Genomic DNA, 23,880 nt, shown 5'->3' on the forward strand with positions numbered 1-23,880 from the left:
TAACTTTGTGTGCATAAATAAACTTTTTTTCCACCCGAATAATAACATCACTTCTGATAGATGAAAACAAGTATCGTGGTGTCAGCCATACTAAACTATCTAACGATAACATGTGACGTTTAGCGACTTCTGACTCAACAAAACCGTACCACGTAATGTCACACTTAATATCCGATTTATAATTATTAGAATTGGATTCACAAAAACAGAAAACACGTGTATAATCCATCCAATATGAGGTTTCATACGTAAATGATAGCTCATTAATTGATATCGTGATGTCTGCTTTAGCATAGTTAAATTGGCTTATTTGTTGAACTTGAATGTGTAAAACAGAGCAATTGTCCACGTATTTAGCACGATGTGCTTTTATACGAAATTTAACATCATGAAATTTGTCTATTGTAAATAAATCCGAGTAAACTATTCCATTTTGTTTATAAGGAACACAATACCACGTATAAGACGTACGTATGTTGGATTGACGTTCAAAGTTCATTTTAAAAAAAAAAAAAAATTTTTTCTTTTTTTACTTTTTTATTTATTTATTGTCTTTGATGTCACTTTTATGGTTAGATAACGGGTACTGACTTTATCATTTTTTTATTTTACACTAACGTAGAATAACGAGTCTAAATAATGTCATCAGATAATAACGTTTAGGTGGCAACCAATACTTTAAAAACTAATTATCGATGAGCATGTATATATATATATATATATATATATATATATATATATATATATATATATATATATATATATATATATATATATAGATACATATATACATATACATACACACATGTTTAGATTTATTTGAATGCAGCTATTTTATTTCTTTGCTGCTTATCATTGCCTTATGACCCTTTTTTTTTAAATGCAGTTATTTATATAAAACTTTAAATTGTTTTTTTCTAAAATACTTGATCATTTTTATAGAATTTCAAATATTCTGCTTTAACTTAAAAGAACCAGAGTTATTTTTTGTTCTTTGGTTTCGTTACAAATGATAGGAGATAATAACTCATCAATTAGTGTGCTCTTATCGAAAATTAATACAATGAGCGAGCCGTTGATAAACACAACGTACATACTTTAAAGTTTAAAAGGATAGAATTCTATACTCAGTACATTGTAATTAACACTACAGTTTTTAAACAGAAATATTTTTTTTTCGTTTTGGTTTATGGTAACTTTTTGATTCTTGGTTCATTTTATACACTCATAACAGGCATGTTGAATAAGCTTTTTTCGTAGTTAGATTAACGATAGATTTTTAGTGTATTATTATTGTGAAAAAGAGTTAGATTTTATCAAATTTTATTTAATACGTTCACTTAAGTTCAATAACACTGTTCACCGAAATCCCGAATTAATAAAATCCATACAATTTGTTATATGCATAATTTTTAAGTTTTTACCATCAACACTCTAGACTACACAGGTATAAAAGAACAGCTGTCACTTGATCAATCTTGCAGAGTTGCCAGATTTAATGAGATTGTCATGATCAATTGCGAAATTATGTTCAAAAAAAGTGTTGATAGACTTTAAATAAAATTTTTTAAGTTTGGAAAATTTAATAACGTCTAATATTTTTCTGATTAAATGCGAAATTGGAATATTTTTTAACTAATAGTGTCATGTAGGATTTTAGATGAAAATTAAATAAATAAAATCTGAAAATTAATAAATATTCACGAGGTGATCCAAGCATTAAGGTACTCGTGGATAATAAGGGCTAGTTAAAAAATATTGAAAAAAAAAAATAAAAACTGTCCGTAAATTTCGATGTTAATCATTGTTTAAAGACATTTTCAATTAAAAATGAACTAAAATCGAAATTTTTACCATGAACAGAAAAAAAATTTTGTGCATGGTCGGGTAAAAGAGCCTATGAGCTTAATATACTCATTTAAGGTAGTAAAATTGTATCCGAAGTACAAATGATCCGTAACTTCCATGATTTGGCGTGTCACCTTTGTATGGAAGAAGATCTGGTAATTAATGAGTGAATAAGAAATAGCACAGATACCACAAATTTCAAATGTCGAATACGAAATTAAAATAACGTTTTTGATTTATGTAGTTGATTTACATATGTAACGTTAGATTGGAAAAAAAGAGACATATATACTTTTTCATTAATTAACATATAATAGTATAATAATACTATCACATGCTCTGGATCTGCACTGACAAAAAAAAAAAAAAAAACTGAATTAATTGAAATATTTTTGAACATTGTGATAAATAAAAAAAGATAGCTATTATAAAATGATTTAAAAATATAGTCATATTTATTAGATAATCACTATTTTTTTCATGAGGGTGTATTAATATCTTTATTGACAGGTATATTTAATGCCCCCCCCCCTCCCTGACCAAACAAAGAAACTTAAGAATTTTTCTTCTTGATGCAAGAAACTTATTTTCTTCGAAATGGTATTCTTGAGTCAAGAATTTTCCTCTTGAGTCAAGTTATTTTTTTCATCAGAGTAAAGATAAAAAAAAAACAATTTTCTGCGATGAACAAATCTCACAATAGGGCTATATCAGATTATGTAGCTCAAAAAAAAAATAACTATGTAATTTTTTATTTTGTACACCTCATAGCGCAAAGCAATTGAGGTAACGCTTGTTTACTCTTGATATGTCGAGGTCAAGCAATTTCGTGGAGTTCAAATATCTCTATCCAACTATATTACACTTATGTGATAATATGAGTAGACGTACATCGAGAACACATTCTAATTAATTACGGAAGCCTGGTTGGCTCACCGTCCACTTACGAAAAAGTGGCGCTCCTTTCGCCCACAAGTTAACTAGTGCACGAGTCTACTAGTGCACTTATGCACTTGTAGAGGCGACGCGACAGTATTAGAAGTGCGCTTTTCGAAGGTATCGCCATTTTGGCACGCGCAAATTTAAAAACAACGTCTTATTTTGTTATTGTTTACGCTACGCTACAACAGTGTAGACATTAATATTGGAAATTTAAATTTATTTTGATTAATTAATTGCTATTGCTGTAAAATCGCTCCACAAGTGCAGAGAGCTCCACAAGTGGAGAGCGAGTCGATACCGCATTGCCCCGTTGGAAGTTCTGTTTGAAAGAGGACCGGGTGTAGCCCGCTTGATTTGACTGACTCCAAGGAGCAGACGGGCTTTTGAAGTTTAAAAAATTTCTAGGTTCAACAGAATTACTTTTTGAAGACTGAGATCTTAGAGATAATCCAGTTTTCTCGCATACATTGGAATCCTTGATTCGTTTCCCCAGATTCTCGCCGAACAGAAAACTATCAGTGACAGCCTCCTCGAGGATAGTCTTCTTTTTCTCGTCAACCTGAGAATAAAGCTGAAAACGTCTAGATTTAGACAATTGGAACATTAGTTCGCAAAGCATGCTGCTGGAGTCGCAGAGAAGTTGGAGGAGCTCATCCTTGTCCACAGGTTCTGAATTGTCATTAAAAATGCTGCAAATAGCCATACCAAGGGCTACAAGGCTACGACCACACAGGCCCTGGTCGTTAGAAAGATATTTGTCACGAGAACGCGCCGTCTTATACAAGAGAACGATCAGCTCTGGATTAAGAACCGGCGCAGAAAGAGGGCAATTACCTTTATTAGGGTATGTATCAATCATACGCAATTTTTCCTCTTTATCCAAACCAGATTTAAGGACATCATTCCAGCATCCCACTAATTCAGGATGAAAATTGAAAGTTTTGTCTTTCGTTGCTCGTTTATCTGAACCCAAAAGTTTACGAACAGCATCACTAAGATGAGGAACTTCAGCCTCAGTCGTCTCATGTGACTGCTTTGACGCCTTCGTGACATTTTCAAAAATGACGCCTTCACGACATTTTATGCTCTTGCAGACTCGCTTGATGACGACCATAGTCAGAGTGTTTTAACATCTGACTCTGATTCCTCCTCAGAGGTTATCAATAACCTCTGAGGAGGAATCAGAGTCAGATGTTAAAACACTCTGACTATGGTCGTCATCAAGCGAGTCTGCAAGAGCATAAAAGAGCTAGGTTAAGATAGCGGCCAGGAAAGTAAGAGCGGTATATAGTAACACTTCCTGATGCAGATATTCAAATGAAGTAAAACATATAATCAAAGATTTTATAAAATCCAGAACTTCATTTGTTATATCGAGAGACTTAACCCAGTCAAAAAAGGTACAATAAATCATAAAAAATGAATTTATTGCCCAAAAAAAAAAATAACAGGATGTATTTACCATCTAATCCAGGGTCTACAAGAACCTCTGGATCATCAGAAAGCTCACTGCTGTCAATGAGGTCTTGAACTTACGATCGTCCTTTAATGTCTTTATTATTGATTTTGGATTGATTTGGATTGAGCAGTTGGCAGGCCCTTGATTTAATTTCTCTTCGTCTTCCCGTGGCTGATGTTGATTTTTAAGGAAGAGACTCAGCTTTCTTAAAAGAAATCAGTGAAATTTCACTGGTTCACCAGTGGAAACTCACTGATTCCAACCAGTGAATGCAATTTCACTGGTGAACCAGTGAAGTTCACTGGTTGAATCAGTAAAAAAAATATCTGCGCGCGTGCGCGTTGTTATGTCCACTGGTTAAATCAGTGGAATTCCACTGATTTATTTTAAGAGAGAGGATATTTGGGTTTTGAATGTTTATTCAGTTAATGGCCCTATGTGGTAAAATGCACTCAATGCACAATATTTCACTTACGAACTATTTACTTATAACTATGTTTTATGATTAACAATGTTTTATTATGAGTTCGAGACCGGAGTAACCCGACTAGAAATTATATTGGGAATACCCAAGGTGTACTTGGGGCCGCATTGGGTTCCAATGGGGCATGTCCAATTAGGAAATCCCGATTAAAATCTAATTAAAAGAAAATTAAAAGAAAATTTTCGAGCTTCTTAAAATATGCATTATACTTTACTAACTGATTTAATCATTTTTATAGCATAAATTTTTTTACCTTTGCTTAGCGAAGCAATCAATTACAAAAGCAATTTATTAACGTTATCACATAACGTTATCATTCTTTTCTATTTAAAAATACTTATGAAGTAATTTTATAAAGAGTAAAATAAAATAACTGTTTAAATCTTAAATGTAGCGGAGTAATCATTTTTATTTAAATTTATTGTTCTACATTTATTATTAGAAAGTTGTTATAAAAGCATCAAGTAAAGACTTATTTTTATTCAAAAAACGAAACCTTACAATGAAATTAGCATTAAAGATCTTATTTAATTTCCAATTGTCAATTTTTCAATTAATTGGATTTGCTCCATTCAAAATTAAAATACTAGAAAAAAATAAAATTACTTTCAAATGCACTCAAATTTACAAATGCTACAATTTAATATTGATACTATTCTTAGTCTCGATAAATATTTATATTTTACCTCGTGTTTTCGTAAACCTCTATAATGAGAAGGAAACATTTCTTTCACGACTTTTAGGATTGGTGTTAAGCTACTCGTCAACAGTAATTATAATCATTATATGCCTTCTATACGTCTTTCAACAACGAAAATTCATCAAAATAATCAATCAATTTACTGAAGTTGATTTGACATTAAACAGACTAAAAAATATTGACAAGATAGATGATCAATCCACGAAAATTATGTTTATAATTATTTTTAATTTATTTTTTTGTACTAGTGTAATTATTTGTGAAATTTTTTTGAATGAACAGTTTCATATATCATTTTTCTTATATCTTTATCAATTCTTAGCCTTTTCTTTTTATGTCATTCAGTATGCTATTCTCTTGACAATAATTGAAAAAAGGTTCAAAAGTATAAACGGTACATTTTTTAAATTAAAAGACTCTATTGCTGCTCAACAACCAATTGAAAACATTCGAAAATATATTATATATAAAATATGTATAGTTGAGATCATTGTCTTGAAGCGATCACACACGAAACTATTCAGTATGTGTTCAGAGATCGCTAACTTCTACAGTTTCGGAATGTTGTTTATGGTCCCTTTTATAATCGTATCAATAATAATAAATATTTATGAATTGTTAATACCCATTATAACATTTTATGTATATCCGGATTTGATGTTACGACATGTCAATCAATTTTCATGGATGGCGATGACATTGTTTCCAACATTAATGGTTGCGATGGTTGCGTCTCAAATTGAAGAACAGGTTAGAAATTTTATTAAGATAATATGCTAATAAATCATATTTTTTATTTTTTCAAATATTTTTTTCTAATATAGCTTATTAAAAAACATTTCTGCTTCCTCACTGTTCTTAATAATCATCTCTTGCAAACAGAGAAAAAAAATTTTTTGGAACAACGGACAATGTTGCTATAAGAAACAAAATTGTTGAAAATTTTCAATAAATTTCTTGTCACAACAATGCCCATTTTTAACTTCCCGCTAAGAAAATTGAAAATTAAAAAAAATCGGGAAGTTATTGTTTTTACCTCGTTTTCCGAAAATCGAGTTTTAATTCAGATCTTGACGTTTTGAGGTCCTAGGAAGCTTCCCTGACTATTCCCGCGATTGTGTCTGTATGGATGTATGTGTGTGTGTGTATGTGTATATGTATGTTCAACAAACCAGAGTAGTTCTTAATTTCAAAACTATTTCTTATAAAATTTACAAAAAAAATATCAAAGAAATTGATATGTCACTGAAAATATTCTGCCTATTCCGAAGCTTCTAAGCAATTTCCAATAGCTCTTCTTCAACAATCTGAAGCGAAATAAATGCGAGATAAACTCTCGCGAGATTTTTTATCCCTTTTATTTATTTATTTTTTTTTCTCTAAGCGCCAATCAGCTTTGTACATAGTACTAATACAAAAAATTTATTTTTATTTTTGAAAGAATTTAATATGAATAGATTTATAAAAAAACACAACTAATCTACATAAGGATAAAGTATTGCAGCATTACGGAATTACAAGATTTTTTTTAAATTTAGCTAAGAATGTTTTATAGGAACCATCGAAAAAATTTATGTCAGTGTAATATCTATTAATGAGAACTGATATTCTGTTTTTTGAACTATTGATGACAGTTTTTATTGGACTTCGTTGTTTTCAGTATACGATCATGCCTGAGGTTGAAATTTTTCTTGATGAACTCAAAGCAGATCAGTAAATTCGGGGCCGCAATTAAGCCGGTGAATAGTTTGAAGAAGTCAGAGCAGTCAGAGATTTGTACGTTTTTCAAAAGAATCCAGTTGTTAGTGTTTTAATGCATCGTATGGTGTGAATTTGTGAAAAAAAATGTGAAAAAAAAAAAAAAAGTGTCCGTATTTCTTAGCAAGCATGTATGCCATGATTTTGGAGAACTTATATCAGACTCTTTCTATTTTATCGATTGATGAGGCAGTAGAGAGTGACCATATGACAGATCCGTAGTCTAGCACAGGAGATATGAACGAGGAAAAGAGACGCACTAGAGTGAGTGGGTCATTGAAGTCTCGGCTGGTCCTAGTTATGAAACCAAGAAGTTTGAAAGCTTATAGAGTAATATTGTCAAAGTGTTTGGAGAAGGAAAGTTTGTTGTCAATAACGATACCTAGGTCCTTGACTTTTGTTTGCGATTCAATTCTATGGTCCTGAAGTAAATAGTTTGTGGCTACATGAGAATTGGAGCGGGAGTAAGAGACTGCAAAACATTTCTTTGCATTCAGGTTTAGCTTGTTGGCATGACACTATTCAGAAAGCTTATCAATATCGTTTTGAAGTATTGCTGAGTCCAATGCATCAGATATTATTCTATAAATCTTAAGATTATCTGCGTAGAGGAGGAAATTAGATTTGAGATTATCACCGATGTCAAAAAGGTCATAAGTGCAATTTTAAGCGCTTAGGTATGAAATCAGCGGGAAGTTGCAGGGATGGCCTTTAGTGTCAACCGTTTTCCTAATTTTTTCCAAACAAATGTGATAAATTACCACACAAGACACCTCAATAAAGAATCGTCGAAAGATTCATCGAAATCGATCGAGCAGTTGCGAAGATTGTTTGCCCGCCAGTTGAAAAAAAGTAATTTCGAAAGAAGCCCGTTTAAAGTTTTCTTTTTGCTCTACCGCTGCAGACCTGTCCCTACACACAATGTTATAGCTTTTTTTCTATTGCAAATTTCGTCATCAACTTTCGGGAAGTGAGAAACAAGTATTTTGATAATCAGAATATCAGGTATTTTGAAAATCAAAATTGTGATTATCAAAATATAAGATAGTTCAAGACCTATACTCTGCGCAATAATACTATAATATATGCGTTGTCACTGCTGTCGACGTTTTAACACTATTAGTCAGTTCATTTAATCTACGCACTAGTGAAAATAGAATTCAACCAATATTGATGATGTTAACTTGAAAAAAATTTATTGTTAGGGGAGGGTGGCCTAAAGCGGGTAAGCTAATGAAGAAAGCCTAGAAGTTTTAGTTTTTCTTCGATTTACTAACGAATACTAGTATATCCGACATAGTAGTGATCGAACTTCAATATTAGATAGGAATATTGTCTTAGTTTGGGTCTAAGAATTTTTTATCAATAAAAAATAAAAACTTTAAAAACTCGCTTTGCCCTACCCCTTAGCCCAAAGCAGATAAGCACTACAAATAGATGAATCTAATGATAAAACTAATTTTGATAATAAAATTGTGTATTTAGCTAATGTTATGTCCGTAGGCGTTAAAAATGCGGTAGCGAAGTTACCGTGGAGGATCGGACTAACTTTTAAGAATACACAACGAGGGGTTTTAATTCTCGTTGTTAAATTATTTGTTGTGGGAGCTTTCGAGAGACGAAATACCATGCCTTTTGAAGAGACTGAAAATTTTTGTAGAGATTTGATTTTCTTAGATTTAATAGATTATTTTTCACTTACCTTTAGATGGCTTGTTCCTTACTGATCCGGGCCTTGAAGGGCAGCTGGAAGCGCTCTCGAGTCTGGATGTTGAATTTGAGGGCCAGGAATGGATGATTAAGGGCTGCTTTCTCAGTAAAGAACGACTCGAGATTCGTGTAGTTTGTTTTTATTAGAACAGCAGCAATCGGGATGTTACACTTTCACGATAATTTTATTTAGCACTTATGAACTAATTATTTAAATTTTACGCTTTAATTTTCGGTTAACGTCTTTCCAGTTTCCTGCAGGAAAAAGTGCGTAACTGACCGAATAATAATTAAACTTAATGGATTCAAACCGATGTAAATGCGGAGCAAATTAAACGGTTAATCCCTTATATTAACGAACTTATCTATTTTACGTCTGCCGGATGACCGAGACCCGCTTGAACTAAGTGCGGCGCAAATTAGAACAAAAGCCCTTACAGACGGCGGCCCGCTTTAACTAAGTGCAGTGCAAATTAATTAAAAGACCTGAATTTAATTTTATCACGTTCGCCGTATTTACGGGGACCCGCTTGATCTAAGTGCCGTGCAAATTAAACCAAAAGCCTCTACGAACGTGGGCCAATTAACAAAGATACTTGAATTGAATTAGTTAAAAGACGTTGGGCGGTGGTTGCCGTCTCTTTTAAAAGTTCCCGCTGCTTAGCTTGCAGAAATCCCCATCGGTCAGTCGGCAGTCGCAACGATATTAATTTTAAGGTGGTTTTCGCGCATAGGTGGGTCTTCTATCTAAAGCGGGAATTTTAAATAAAAAGAAAAATTTTCGGGCGGACATAACACTAACATAAAAAAAAGATTTTTAGGCATTGCAATCATTCAAATGATGATCTTATTCTTATTTCATTAATTTTAAGCAAAATAGGCATTTTTCTATTGAAATTGATAATAAGTTTTTAATCACGAATGTATTTCCGCTTTTTTCTTATATTTACGTATTACTTGATAATATTGTATGACAAAATAAATATAGAATTGAATTAGAGCAGCGTAAGTAGGTACCTACTTTGCCCTACCCGCTTTGCCCCAGTACACGTTTTTTTGCTAAACAATTGTAAAATCAAAAATACAAAGGAAACCGTCCGAACTTGTATCGTCCTTTAGAGTTAAATGGTTCCAAAATAATATGGTTTTATCAATATTATCATGAGTGTAATAGTGTTCGAATCATCTGATGACACATTCCATTCGTAATTTTAACAAATTTAGCAATTTATTTTGTATTTTGTTACTTTCTGTCAAAATTCGAACACCCAATTAGAACTTTCAAACACTCAGGAGTGTTCCCATGATTACTACAAATGCATACTTTGACATTTGCACTCAATGTTACAAGAAAACAGCACCTACCCGCTTTGGGCGAGGTACTCGCTTTACGCTACTTTCCCCTACACTTTTAATTTTAATTTTTATTTGTTCTGTTAGTTTTATAATTAAATTGATTTGTGCCAATGAAGTGAGGTTATAAACATGTAATAATCTATTATACTGCTGTACTAATAGGGTGTACCAAAATGTAACTTCCGTGTGAAACCTTTTAAAATTAAAATTTTGAGTTCCGCTTTTAAAAGGGGCTGTGTTTGGAAGTTTCCTGAGATATTTTGGGGTGAGACGATAAATTTGATTTTAAAAGAATTTTTTAACAAAAGCTTAGTTTGGGCACTTCCGCTGCAAATTCAAAATTTGGTAATCAGTAAACTTATTGTGATCATCAAAATATCACGTATTCTTAGTAACACAATACCAAGTTTACTGTTTCAAAAAAAATATTCTTAGTAGCAAAATACTTTTTTTTCAGTGTACATGACCTTAGACTCAGTTCTGAAAATTAATTAAGCTACTATCTAACTCTAATGTTCAACTACAATGTTTATTAAATTGCATGATTACTCAATAGTTAATATTTTTTATTGACTATTTTATCATAATTATTCACCCTTAATTCATCAACATCACTCATCCAATCCATTATTGTAACTTCATGTGACATCTTTGACACTGAGTGAATTAAGTGAAACAACAATATTACCAAGAAAACAACAAATACATCTAATAACGTCATTCAAATCAAATTTATTGCAAGAATAAACAATGTTAATTAGACTGCAATGGTTATTCTTTTTTTTACTTGGCCTTGCCCCTTTCAAGTACACAAGAATTTCGCAAAACTTCAGTTACAATAGAAATAATTTTCAAGGAATTGAATTTTCATCTTCTAAAATTAATATATTTTACAGTTTATTTTTAATAATTTATATTTTCATAGCAAGTTATTTTTGCCAATCATTTTCAACCACCGATTGTAACTGTAAAAATGATACAAGACTTACAAATATATCAGAAGTAATTCTAAGTCTAGTCGGGAATATTGTTTGTGTTGTTCTATTGTTTTTGTTTATGATCCTGCGACACTCCATGGTAGAAATTGCATATCAATTGACAGACATCGACATTGTTATGAACAAATTTTGGCACATATTTAAACTGGAAAGTGTGAAAATTAAAGTTGTAGTTGTATTGTATATCAACACACTCCTTTCCACGATCGTTATTATGTCCGAAATATTTTTGAGTATACAATTTAATACTGCGATGTGTTTATACCTATTTCATGGGATTGTATTCAATTACTTTGTAACGCAGTATACGGTTGCATTGATGTTGATTGAAAAACGATTCAAAAGCTGTAACAATGCATTACTTAATTCGAAAAAAATAATAACATCTTTAGTGAAAGTTATAAATGTGAGAAACCATTCACTTACTAAGACGTGTATTGTTGAAATCATTGGCTTGAAACGCTATTATACAATGTTATGCCAATTAAGCTCGAAATTTGAAAACTTTTATTCTTTTGGAATGCTATGCATAATTCCTTACAATATTGCGTGTATTGTTCTCAGCACTCATAACCTAATGGCGCCTTTAATGCAATCGCGCAATCTTGAGACTTTAGTCTGGAGAGATATAAACGATCTCTTTTGGATATTGTCCAAAATTTTTCCACTTTTAACTGCTACTGCATATGCTACTGAAATTCAAATTGAGGTGAGTAGGAGCTTGTCTTTATCTTCATCTTCACTTAAAAGTAATTGAAAAATCAGATAAACGGTTGACCCTCAAAAACTTACCTATCATATTTTGAACTTTTTGATATCTCCTGAACGAATCATCCGATTCGATGCAGTTTTTAAGGACAAACAGATAACTTACAAAAAAATGATCTGATAATTAGTTTGGAAGTTATATAAAAATAACATTTTTTTTTTGAAAATTATTTATTTGCGATATCTCTCATACGGACCCTCGAACGATAACTCACGAACCAATCGACCGATTTTCACGCAGTTGGTAGCATTCGACGCAGTTTTCCAAATTTTATGATATACTCTCAAACACAAATTGAAAAATTTTGGTGTAATTCGATAAAAACACTCTTGATGGATTTTTGATTTTAAAAACTGAGTAGTTTTTTTAATTGATCGGCAACCACATTTGAAAAATTTTTTTTCTTTGTTTTTTTGAAATTTCTCAAATTCTACCGGTACGAATCGATCTAAATCATATTTACACACACGCACACACACACACACACACACGCGCGCGCGCGCGCACACACCATTTTCGACAAACGGGGTAAAACCAATAACTGTCCGATTTTTGAAAATTTCTAATTTTCTTAGCGGGAAATTAAAAATACGCTGACGTTATAATTGAATGTTTATAATTTTCAAAACATACTTTTTTTTTATTGATTTAGTGTCTAAATTGGGACATGTCAACGATTTTATATTGCAAAATCGTCCTATAGCGGCATGTTGAAAGTAAATCACTTCCACACACTTAGGCGTGAGGCGTCCATTAAAAAAGCAACATTTAATCGATTTGTTGTCGAGATATAATAATTCCATGCGTCATAGCGGGAAGTGCATTGGATAATTGTCTACTCTCGTCTTACTAATATAAATCGATGTCTCTTTTTAATTAAAATTGCATTTATAGAATAATATAAATACACCGTTTAAGCCTGCAAATCTGAGATAAAAATGACGTAAAATATTTGAATGTTCAGACCACACTAGACACTACGGAGGAACTGCCTTGAAAGAAGGAAAGGCTTTGCCGATAATCTAGGAAAGAATACATAAGTGAGGAGAAAATTAACACATGAAGAAAAAGAATTTGACCAACTAAGTTCTTGTACAAAACACGAAATTTTATATCAGTAAAACCCTTTCGTTCATTCATTAATAAAGCCTCTGTCTTACTCAAATTAAATTGTCTACAAAGTACATTCTTATATATTTTCAACTCAAAGGTTACAGCCCCAAGAAAATGGTGGACATGTCGAAGTCAAAGGCGCGAAAGGCGAAATATCCACCGAAGTCCTCAATCTTTTCTCCACCGTGGAAGAGTCCGAGACCCTGCAGAGGTGCTGGAGGGGAAAATTCCAAGTCTCGGCCGTCGAAGAAGGGGACCGTTGACTCTATCGCCTTTTCCGAAGTGAAGTCTTTCGGTGCCATCTCCTCTCTAAAATTAACGGGAGATTAATTTAATACTTCAGTACTGAATTTCTTCAATACTTACGTTGGGTTCAAACTCGCGGAAATCCACTTTGAATTATTAACTTCAAGTTTACCTCGAAGATAATCAAGTTTTGTTGCGTGAATCTCTAGTTGAATTATCTCGTGTTGTTGCGTTAGACCTGCAAGAGGCTTAAAGGCGCACTTAAATCTCACTCCAGTGACTACATATTCTAGTGGTGCCACCACGTCGCCCAAATTGATCTTCTTCACATGTCCATTTTCTTTACCCTCTTCTAGTGTTACAAAGTCACCATTTTCTTCAACTTTCCGCCATCTTGTCATACTTATCTCTCCATACGCACTTACTAATCCTTCCAGGATCTGTATATGCACCATATGGCTATCCTCAATGAACCTTACCCCCACCACAATCCTGAAATTTCCGATAAAAAGAATAATGCAAAGTTGTACTTGAATTGATCCCACTGCTGCCGTCAACTTAACGTCTTATTCTGGCCGCAAGCTTAAGTCAACTTTGACTAAATGAGCCGTGTGGCACCGGAGTAAGGAACGTGTAAAGTAAATATAGAAGGGGGCGTTCCACCAAGAGTAGGGGAAACGCTCGGAAGCTACAGAAGGTTAACGCTATTTGTGCTAATTGGGTAAATAAAATCTCAGTAATTACCTACCAATTGCTGGTTGTATCAGACATCTGCTCTTTTAAGCTCACAGAGAGTACCGAGCGTCCCCTAGGATCGAAGTTCCTCTCACCGATTGACATTTTTTGAAAATTTTGAAGCTGTACAGTACTGCCAAGAACTAGAATAATAGTTGGAATAATAGTGGACAAAGATGATTAAAAATTGAAGTTACGATAGTTGGTACTGACGTTTTCCGTTGAAAGGTTTGGAGCACAGATGCATGTAGTGCTTTGTTTCATGGATAGTTTGCTTTGTTGAAGTCAGTGTCTTCTTGAAGTTATCCAGAAATTTTGACTTTGAAGCAGTTAGTACTTGACGTGGATCAGCTGAATTGTTAATTATTGTAGAAATGATATTGAAGATACAAAAACAAGCTTAGAATAAAAGTTGTAAGAAATTAACTTTTCTCCAAAAAATTTTGTTTATCATTTTTTCGTATTTCTGATATTTTAACCAAAATTTTGATGATATGTTTAAAAGTCAAATTTGTGGTGAATTTTTAATTTTTATTTTCAAACTAATATAAAAGCATAATTATTAAGAATGAAGAAAAATATTTTATATGATCATTATAGAAAAATTGATTTTCTCTTAAAAAGGGTCATTATAATTTTTCCATACCTCCAATATTTTCCCCAGAATTTACAAGTTAAGATTTTTAATGAAATACAGTCGAGTCTCGATTAGAGTCCTGTTTGTTTTCTTCTTTTTTAAACCAGACTCGCGTTTATGCGAGAAAGACACTAATAGGACTCATAATAACCCTATCAAAAAAATCCATATGGGAAACCAGTCTGGATTCCTACATGGCGTTTTCGGATAGATTCCCAAATAGTTTCCTATATAGGAATCCAGGGTGGTATCCTACATGGATTCCCTATTAATCAGGCGAAAAAAAATTTATTTAAAAAATTAAAAATAATTATGCTATTAATAAATTATTTATTGAAATTAATTCTGAAAAACGGCTTTTGTAAATTTATTTAATTAAAAAACTGCTCGCGTCTGATGGACTTAAACCCAGTACCTCATGGTTGACAGTATTTTACGCTATTCATTGGTATACGTCACGTTTTTACAAGATTTATGTGTATTCCATTTATATAGATTTACTATAGAAATCCATACTTCCGACGTGGGTTTCCCATACAGGAATCCATCTATCCACAGATTCCTATGTGGATTCCTGTAGGAATCCACTCTCTTGAAAGGAATCAGTAGAATTCTACTGATTCCTCTAGTGAATAACAATTTCACTGGTGAATCAGAGGATTTCCAGTGGACATAACAGCACGCATGCGCGCAGATATATTGTTTCTGATATACTGATTAACCCGGTGAACTTCACTAATTCACCAGTGAAATTGCACTCACTGGTTAGAATCAGTGAAATTTTACTGATTTCTTTTAAAAGAACATACTTCGGATGTGGATTCTCCATATAGGAATCCATAAGCTCACAGGGGTTCCCATGTTGATTCCTATAGAAATCCATACTTCAATGTAGATTCCTATGGGTTCCTATACGAATTTATATTTTCCTATGTGGGTTCTCATATAAACTTATGCAGATTTTTTTGATAGAAGAGACTCGACTGTATTCAATTTTTTTGACTAATTATGAATCCCTAAAAACTTTATGACTAAGAATTTTTTTTTTTTTTTTTTAATTAATTATTATTTAGAGTCGGCTTTAACTGCTGTGGTCATAATGCCGACTTTAACTGTTGGGAGTGGTACGTTGGGGTCTTTTTGGGTTGTGGAAATCTTAATCTACGCGGCAAGGGTTGAATAACAACCAAGATGGTTGCTAAGACCAGCTTGGGATTCGAACCCACGCCTGGCTGGTGGGCCAGTCCGAATGCTCTATCCCTGTTGAAAAACTCCAATAAAGTCCCATCAAAAGCGACAAAAGCCACTAAGAAACCAATAAAATTTATGGGTTTCTAAGTGGCTTTTGTTGCTTTTGATGGGATTCTATTGGAAATTTTAAACAGGGATAAGCCATGCGCCTTAGACAACTCGGTTAACCTCACCGGTTATATTTCTAAGAATTATTTTACCGAAAGTATTCTATTTACCTCCCGTACAGTGTCCATAAATAACCAATGAATAATAATAAACCCCAAAAATCCTCAAATAGCTTTGCATTACCGCCTTATAGTAATCGTAAATTCCAAAACGTACCGCCATTGTTCCTCCGCAAAAATTGTTCCACTGTTCTTTCTGAAAAACATCAATAAAATTAATGATTAATGACTAAAAATTAATAAAAATTAATCTTACCATCATCTGCACATAGACTCCCAACAATAATTTATTGTACTCATCCACAATTCTTTCCATGTAGTAATTCTTATTAATAAACTCCTGAGTAATGTTGGTAGCATGCACGCAAAAATCTTTCAAATCAATGAAATAGATATCGTGACGCAAGATATCTATTAACAATTTTACATTAGTATTAATTCTTTCTTCCTCAACTTTTATTAAGAACAATGATAACATTAAATCTTCTGATTGGAAATAATTCGAGTGCTTGTACTTATGTTCTTGCAATTTTTTGATTAATTCCCAAAATGTTTTCTCATTTTTATTTTTTATCTCATTTTCAAATAATGTTTGGATATCGTATAAAATTCCTTTCATTGATTCAATTCTATTACTACTATTATCATTATTTAGTTGATAATTTGTGTCGAAAAAATTATCAGTAAAATTGTGTACCAAGGGAAAATCACTAAAAAAATTCTGACTGAAATTCAAAGCGACAATATTTTTAACAAAAAATAAAAATATAATTAACTTAAACATTTTCTGATAGAGCTCTATGAAACTTGTAAATTAAACTAAAGAAAAGAAAAAAAAGAATTCCCAATGTTGCACCTAATAAAGTAGTTTTATTTTTATTTTTATTTATCTATTGTCGTCATGAACGTTGAATCGTAAAAAAAAATTCCACCAGATCTAGAAATAACTTATTACGTTGTATCTATTTCCATCATTATCACTCACTCTACCAAAGATAATGAAAACATAAGTGTTAAGTTGTCAATAAAAAACAATAGTCATCTAGATATTGCCAAGATTCGATCCTGGGTCTTAAAAGACACGAGTTTAGATCAGATCTTGGCTCATCTGACTTCAAGACCAGCAAATTTCGAAAATCAAAAATTTCCAAGATGATAATTTGTTCCAGAGAATAAGAAGCGTCAATAAAAACGAGGAATTCTAAAATTTTAATTAAATTCATGTTAAAAATTAAAAAATTTTGGGGGCTGAATTTTCCCGAAACGAGACGATTTTCTTGATTGAAATCAATTTTCTCGGATTAAGACACGTATTTCTGAAAACAAGAGAATTAATTTTTTAGAATAAGTGACATTTTTTGTGTCAAAAAAAATTTTTTTTCCGCTCAATAAAATAATTGGGAAAAAAAATATTTTTTTGGCTCAAGTGAACCTTTTTTTCTATGTAGAAATGACAATACATGAGAATTTGAAATTAGTCAGTAGTCAGAACTTGGAAAAACGGTTACGATCCATCATTGGTCAAAATTAAGGCGCGCGCAGCGCGTTATTCAAATTTCTATTTCATTAATAAAACATTAACTTGCGTTTACGCTAAAAGCGTGCAATTAATCGACGCAATACGCTTTATTTAAAAGATATGTTACAAAACTTTTCTTTACTAAGAAAAACAATTAAAAATAATTTGAAACAATTTAATATGGTTTGATATACTACATAGATATACAATTTACATGGATTAAACCATTTTAAACCCTTTTTCTTTACAAGGGTCGTTACTCGTCTAATTAATTATTGATTAATTATTAATTTATTGAACCTTATAAATTAATTAATAATTGCATGATAATAGAGAAAGTAATTTAATATTTAAAATTATCTTTTTACAGATGAAAAAAACTGGCAATATAGTACAAAAAATTTTGCAAGAATGTTCAATGAGCCCGGAAATACGTAGAGAAGTATATACTTCTTTTTTAAAATATTCATATCTGTAACAAACCAACAATTGACATAATATTTTTAATATCTGCACGAAAACGGAAGAAAAAAATTTAATTTTGTGTTTTCATCTACAAGTTTTTATCATTAATTGTTAATAAAGTTCCTAAAGTTGTATTGATTTAATTAGTAAAGTATAAAAAAAAAAATTTTTTTTAATTATAAAAAAATATTTTAACACCAAAATAAATTCAAACACCGGTGATACTGTTAAAATTGAACTCTTTAAATTTTAACACCTATACTGTCTGGACTTACATTGGTTACTTTCACAGTGTACCGATCAAATTAGTATTCATAAGGAGTGTTTAACATCAACTTTTGAATTGACTGTGAAAAACTAAAATCTTATTATTTTGTTGCAGTTGAAGATTTTCTCTTTGGAATTATTACATCGGGATTTCCAATTTACTGCTTATAATATTATTCCAGTTGACTGTACAATCTTAAGAACCGTTAGTAATTTCTGTCATTTTTTAATTTTACAAAATAAGTTCTTATGTTGATTGGATTTCACGCAGATATTTGGCGCTGTGGCCACTTATTTGATTATATTCATTCAATTTCAAGCTGATGATGGGAAGAAATGACATCCATGTTCAAAGGAGTTGGTAGATATTCACTTTAGCAGCTAATTCATCAAATAATTTACTTATAAAACAGCGGAATATAATTCTATGGGATTTGTAACGCGATATAATCACTATCGAGGTTTTTATTAAAATAATTATAGTTGGATCCAATATACACTACTGGAAAAAATTAAGGGATCAAAAAAAAATTCAAAATTTTTCGGTAGTTTTCAACAGGCCGTAATTTTGAGAGAAATGGTCGTACAGGAAATAAAAAAAAAAGGAAATTGTAGCTCCAAGTGTCTAGTTTTTGGATTAGAACTTCAAAATTTTGTAGCCTCCGCGGTTTCTGAGTAATCGTAGAAAAACCAGCAACAAAAAAATTCTCAAAATTTTTTTAGTTTTTTTTTTGGTCTACGGGCGTGGAAAAAATTTTTTTAGCTTAACCACTATAAGGATCGGATACTTTGTTCATTTAGCTTTAATTTCTTTTTTAAACACCCTGATACGTCCACTCCTCGCTGAGATATCGGTCTTTAAATGGAAAAGAATCTTTTTGTCTTTGATTATCGATATCTCAGCAACCAATGATCGCACAGAAAGTTAAAGGTGGGTTTCAAGAACTTGAATGAATTCCCTTAACGACTGTCCATTGTTTTTCGAAAAAAATTTTTTCTTTCCGTCACATGAATTTGAAAATGCAACAAAAAAGGGCTTTTAGTGGTTTTTGGAAAATCAAGCGCTGGATCGAAAATATTGAGGAAACCACTAATGTTAAGTGTGCCTTTTACAGTTCAATATGTCCACAAAAACCCTACAAAGAATCAAATTAATCCAGCCAGCCGTTTTTTTGTTTCACTTGATCGAATTTTTGAAAAAATTAAAGGATCACGTTTTTGCTCTGAAAAGCTCATAATTTTTATAAATGAGAAAAAAATTGTTTTTTCGAGCTTTTTCCACATTTTTGTTCCAGAAAGTGCTTAAATTGAAAAAAAAAAAAATTAAAAAAAAAAAAAATTTTTTTTGAAATTTTTTCTCTTGAAAAGTTTAAGAAAACAATTACCGCCGGCATTAGCGTTATCCAAAGCGTACCACGTGGAGGTCGCGCGGTCGGATTTACGCTTCTCTCTCTCTCTCTCTCTCTGTGTGTGTGTGTGTGTGTGTGTGTGTGTGTGTGTGTGTGTGTGTGTGTGTGTGTGTGTGTGTGTGTGTGTGTGTGTGTGTGTGTGTGTGTGTGTGTGTGAGGTATTTCAGGAGAATTGAGACCCGGTGGCTCGTCAGTTCCACCGTATTTAATGACTCCAAACTCATTCTCTGAAGGTTTTTGTTGGTTCAATACCGGGTATTACCACCCCTGTTTTCAATAACGGCTCTCAAACGTTCAGCCATGTTTATGCAGACGGTAATTTGAGGCTGCGGAATGGTATTCCAAATGTGCTGAAGCGCGCGCTCCAAAGCAGCTAAGTTCTGCAAATTTGGATACTCTCTGCGCAACCGACGGCCCATTATGTCCCAAACGTGCTCTATGGGGTTGAGATCTGGACTCATTGCTGGGTGTCGCAACAATGTGATGTCATGCCGCTCAAAGAAGCGCCGGGTAATGTTGGCTGTGTGTGGACGTGCATTATCTTGCATCAATATGAACGACCTCAGATGTTGTCGTCTGCGCAGAACAATGGGCCTTAAAATTTGGTCGATGTAACGTCTAGCTGTCAAATTTTCGCGTACAATTACCAAAGGTGTTCTCCAATTTCGTGAAACGCCGCCCCACACCATAACTGATCCACCGCCGTAGGCAACGACTGGACGGACAAAGTTCTGGCGAAAACGTTCTCCACGACGGCGCCAAACGAGAGGACGTCGATCGTTGCCATACAGATTAAAACGAGACTCATCAGTGAATAAAACATTTGTCCATTCCCTCAAGTTCCAATTTCGATGATCGTAAGCATACGCTAAACGAGCTCGACGATGTCTTGCTGTCAACAGGGGTACACGATTAGGATGTCGTGCGTGTAACCCAGTTTCACGAAGACGGTTGATGATTGTACGAGAGCAAATGTTTCGCACTTGATGCCGTCGTCGCTGTTGCTGTTGTTGTTGCTGTTGTCTGCGATTGGGGAAGTTTCGAGCGACAATATTCGCATTGACGAAAGGTTGTCGTCGAACTTCTCTAACAATTGTTCGATCATCGCGGGCATTAGTGACTCGATGGTGACCTTGTCCGGGGCGACGATGATATTGATTCGTCTCTTGGTATCTGGTATAAGCTCGAGATACGACAGATTGACTTACACCCATCCGGATAGCAACTGCATGTTGAGTGTAACCTTCGTCGATAAGAGTCACTAACCGAGCGACTTCCACCTCCGATAAATGTCGTCTAACCATGATTAAGAATCAAAAGTCAGAAATTTTCAATTTTGACCAAAAAATTAAAAAAATTTTTTTAGCGCAGAGGGATTAGTTTTGAAAAAACTGTTGAATGAAGCGATTTGCTAAGGATTCACAAAAAGAAAAGAAAAAAAAACTCCGAAAAGCGTATGAAAAAATCGAAATTCGATTGGGGGTATTAACTTTTTTATTAATTTAATTAAAAGGAGATCAGTAGAATCAAGGAATGCAGCGGTGGAAAGGTGATAAAAATCATTGGGCGATGGTTTTTTGAGTTTCCTTAACTTGTTAAAAAAATTTTTCCAAAAAATTTTTTTTTTTAATTTTTTTCGAAAAATTTTTTTTTTTGAAAATTTAAGCACTTTGAACGAAAATGTGGAAAAAGCTCGAAAAAACCATTTTTTTCTCATTTTTAAAAATTATGAGCTTTTCAGAGCAAAAACGTGATCCTTTAATTTTTTCAAAAATTCGATCAAGTGAAACAAAAAAACGGCTGGCTGGATTAATTTGATTCTTTGTAGGGTTTTTGTGGACATATTGAACTGTAAAAGGCACACTTAACATTAGTGGTTTCCTCAATATTTTCGATCCAGCGCTTGATTTTCCAAAAAACCACTAAAAGCCCTTTTTTTGTTGCATTTTCAAATTCATGTGACGGAAAGAAAAATTTTTTTCGAAAAACAATGGACAGTCGTTAAGGGGAATTCATTCAAGTTCTTGAAACCCACCTTTAACTTTCTGTGCGATCATTGGTTGCTGAGATATCGATAATCAAAGACAAAAAGATTCTTTTCCATTTAAAGACCGATATCTCAGCGAGGAGTGGACGTATCAGGGTGTTTAAAAAAGAAATTAAAGCTAAATGAACAAAGTATCCGATCCTTATAGTGGTTAAGCTAAAAAAATTTTTTCCACGCCCGTAGACCAAAAAAAAAACTAAAAAAATTTTGAGAATTTTTTTGTTGCTGGTTTTTCTACGATTACTCAGAAACCGCGGAGGCTACAAAATTTTGAAGTTCTAATCCAAAAACTAGACACTTGGAGCTACAATTTCCTTTTTTTTTATTTCCTGTACGACCATTTCTCTCAAAGTTACGGCCCGTTGAAAACTACCGAAAAATTTGGAATTTTTTTTTGATCCCTTAATTTTTTCCAGTAGTGTAGAATTCTTAGATTTTTTGCACAATACACGCCAAAAATCGTGACAGAAATACTTAGAAGACATTCTTCCAAGCCCATTATAAGTTTAAAAAGTTTGGAAAATCCAAAAGTGCACGCCTCATAATCTCATTTTTCACAATAAAATTGATTAAAATAAAATATAAAAAGCAAAATAATAAGAAACAGAAAACTCTGCTAGGTATGATTTAGCGGCGCCATAATTCCAAAGTGAGAAAAAAAATACTACAATAAAAAAAATATATAGTGGCGCCATAACTCTAAGGTGAGGAAAAAATATACTAAAAAATAAATGTATATATAGATATACAAATACACAGTCGTATTTTAGATTTTTACAAATTATAATTAAACGACAGTACTTAGAACGCTAATATTAACTAGGAATCAGCCCAAGGTATAACTTTATATGATAAGAAAAAAAGTATTCTGGTACGATAAATTTTTCGACCAATTTCTCTGCCACATACATGGATCCATAAACACAGACTGACGGACGTCCAAGAATGATTGATTTTAATGTTATTATTTACTATGTTAAACAAAATAATTGTTCATAAAAAATACCATATGTGCTTGATAGATTATTTAACTCAATTTTAGTGCACTCATATTATCCTGTAAGTGTTATATTAGTGAGAAAAAAGTCATTCAAGTTTCGAAAGACTGGGTTTTTTGACATTTCGAGAGTAGAGCACTGCCTCCGCTCCGCTAATGAGGCGTGCAATAATTCAGTGATGAGGTTCTAAGTGGATAAAGACTCATTGTAATTTTGTTAAAAAAATAAAAAGGATTGAATCATTTTATTTATACACCGTAAAAAATATTGTGTTTGTGTTGAATACGGTCTGCGTTAAAAATTTTTTGTGTCAAAATAACACAAAGCTTGTGTTAAAATAACATTAAGTATATTACTTTGAGGTTGAATTTCAACACAAATCTTTTGATGACCGTATTTAACACGGAAATTTTGTTGATTTTGCACAAAATTTTTTTACTGAGTTTTGTTATTTTAAAATCACATCTATTATTCGTTTTTCAGATAACATAATAATTGAATTAAAACATATTATTCTCATATCAAACAATATTTTTTACTTTATTTTACCATCTTTAAAGGTCGTTAGATTCAAGAAGTTTGAAAAAATCCAAAAGAGCACGCCTCATAATCTCATTTTTCACAATAAAATTTATTAAAATAAAATACAAAAAACAATCTATATATATAAAAATCAATTGCTGTGCGTTAGTCTCGCTAAAACTCAAAAACGGCTGGACCGATTTTCAAAAATTTTTTTTTGTTTTGTTCGTTATAGTTCAGGGATGGTTTAGAAAAAAAAAATTTTAGAATTTTGGAATTGAAAAAAATTTCAGCTTAAAAAATAAAAAATTGTTAATTTTGTATCGAAATCGCTATTGTTACGCTTGAGCCTCAAGGTTGCAAGAGTATACAAAATTGTCCAATATGCAGGAAGATACGTACAAGGATACTTTGGGTATCTTATATATATATATATATATATATATATATATATATATATATATATATATATATATATAT

The 23,880-nt window shown here is 32.4% G+C and overlaps 2 protein-coding genes across 5 annotated transcripts; one reads left to right on the forward strand and one right to left on the reverse strand.

The window, feature by feature from the left end:
* Positions 1–6,087: 6,087 nt before the first annotated feature.
* On the forward strand, positions 6,088–23,120 carry LOC141537293 (putative gustatory receptor 28b). 4 transcript variants are annotated; one of them, XR_012480907.1, is made up of 6 exons: positions 6,088–6,183; positions 18,063–18,134; positions 18,540–18,629; positions 18,696–18,885; positions 22,501–22,584; positions 22,704–23,120. XR_012480907.1 is itself a non-coding variant. In XM_074258190.1 (5 exons), exons 1-4 carry the CDS (start codon positions 6,091–6,093, stop codon positions 18,762–18,764), a joined length of 324 nt encoding a protein of 107 aa, XP_074114291.1. In that variant the 5' UTR covers positions 6,088–6,090; the 3' UTR covers positions 18,765–18,785; positions 22,501–23,120. The 4 variants fall into 4 exon arrangements, 1 of the variants encoding a protein (XP_074114291.1); XR_012480906.1 differs by having other exon boundaries at positions 18,696–18,785; XR_012480905.1 differs by having other exon boundaries at positions 22,501–23,120.
* LOC141537433 (uncharacterized) lies at positions 13,112–16,980 on the reverse strand. The gene is made up of 6 exons (XM_074258428.1): positions 16,430–16,980; positions 16,225–16,369; positions 14,332–14,469; positions 14,132–14,261; positions 13,504–13,875; positions 13,112–13,446 (listed from the first exon to the last, which is right to left on the reverse strand). The coding sequence occupies exons 1-6, from the start codon at positions 16,955–16,957 to the stop codon at positions 13,236–13,238; spliced, it is 1,524 nt and encodes a 507-aa protein (XP_074114529.1). The 5' UTR covers positions 16,958–16,980; the 3' UTR covers positions 13,112–13,235.
* Positions 23,121–23,880: the final 760 nt, after the last annotated feature.

This window comes from Cotesia typhae, unplaced genomic scaffold, assembly GCF_013202065.1.
Source record: "Cotesia typhae breed Kobodo isofemale line unplaced genomic scaffold, CoteBio_Ctyphae scaffold_91, whole genome shotgun sequence".
NCBI lineage: Eukaryota > Metazoa > Arthropoda > Insecta > Hymenoptera > Braconidae > Cotesia > Cotesia typhae.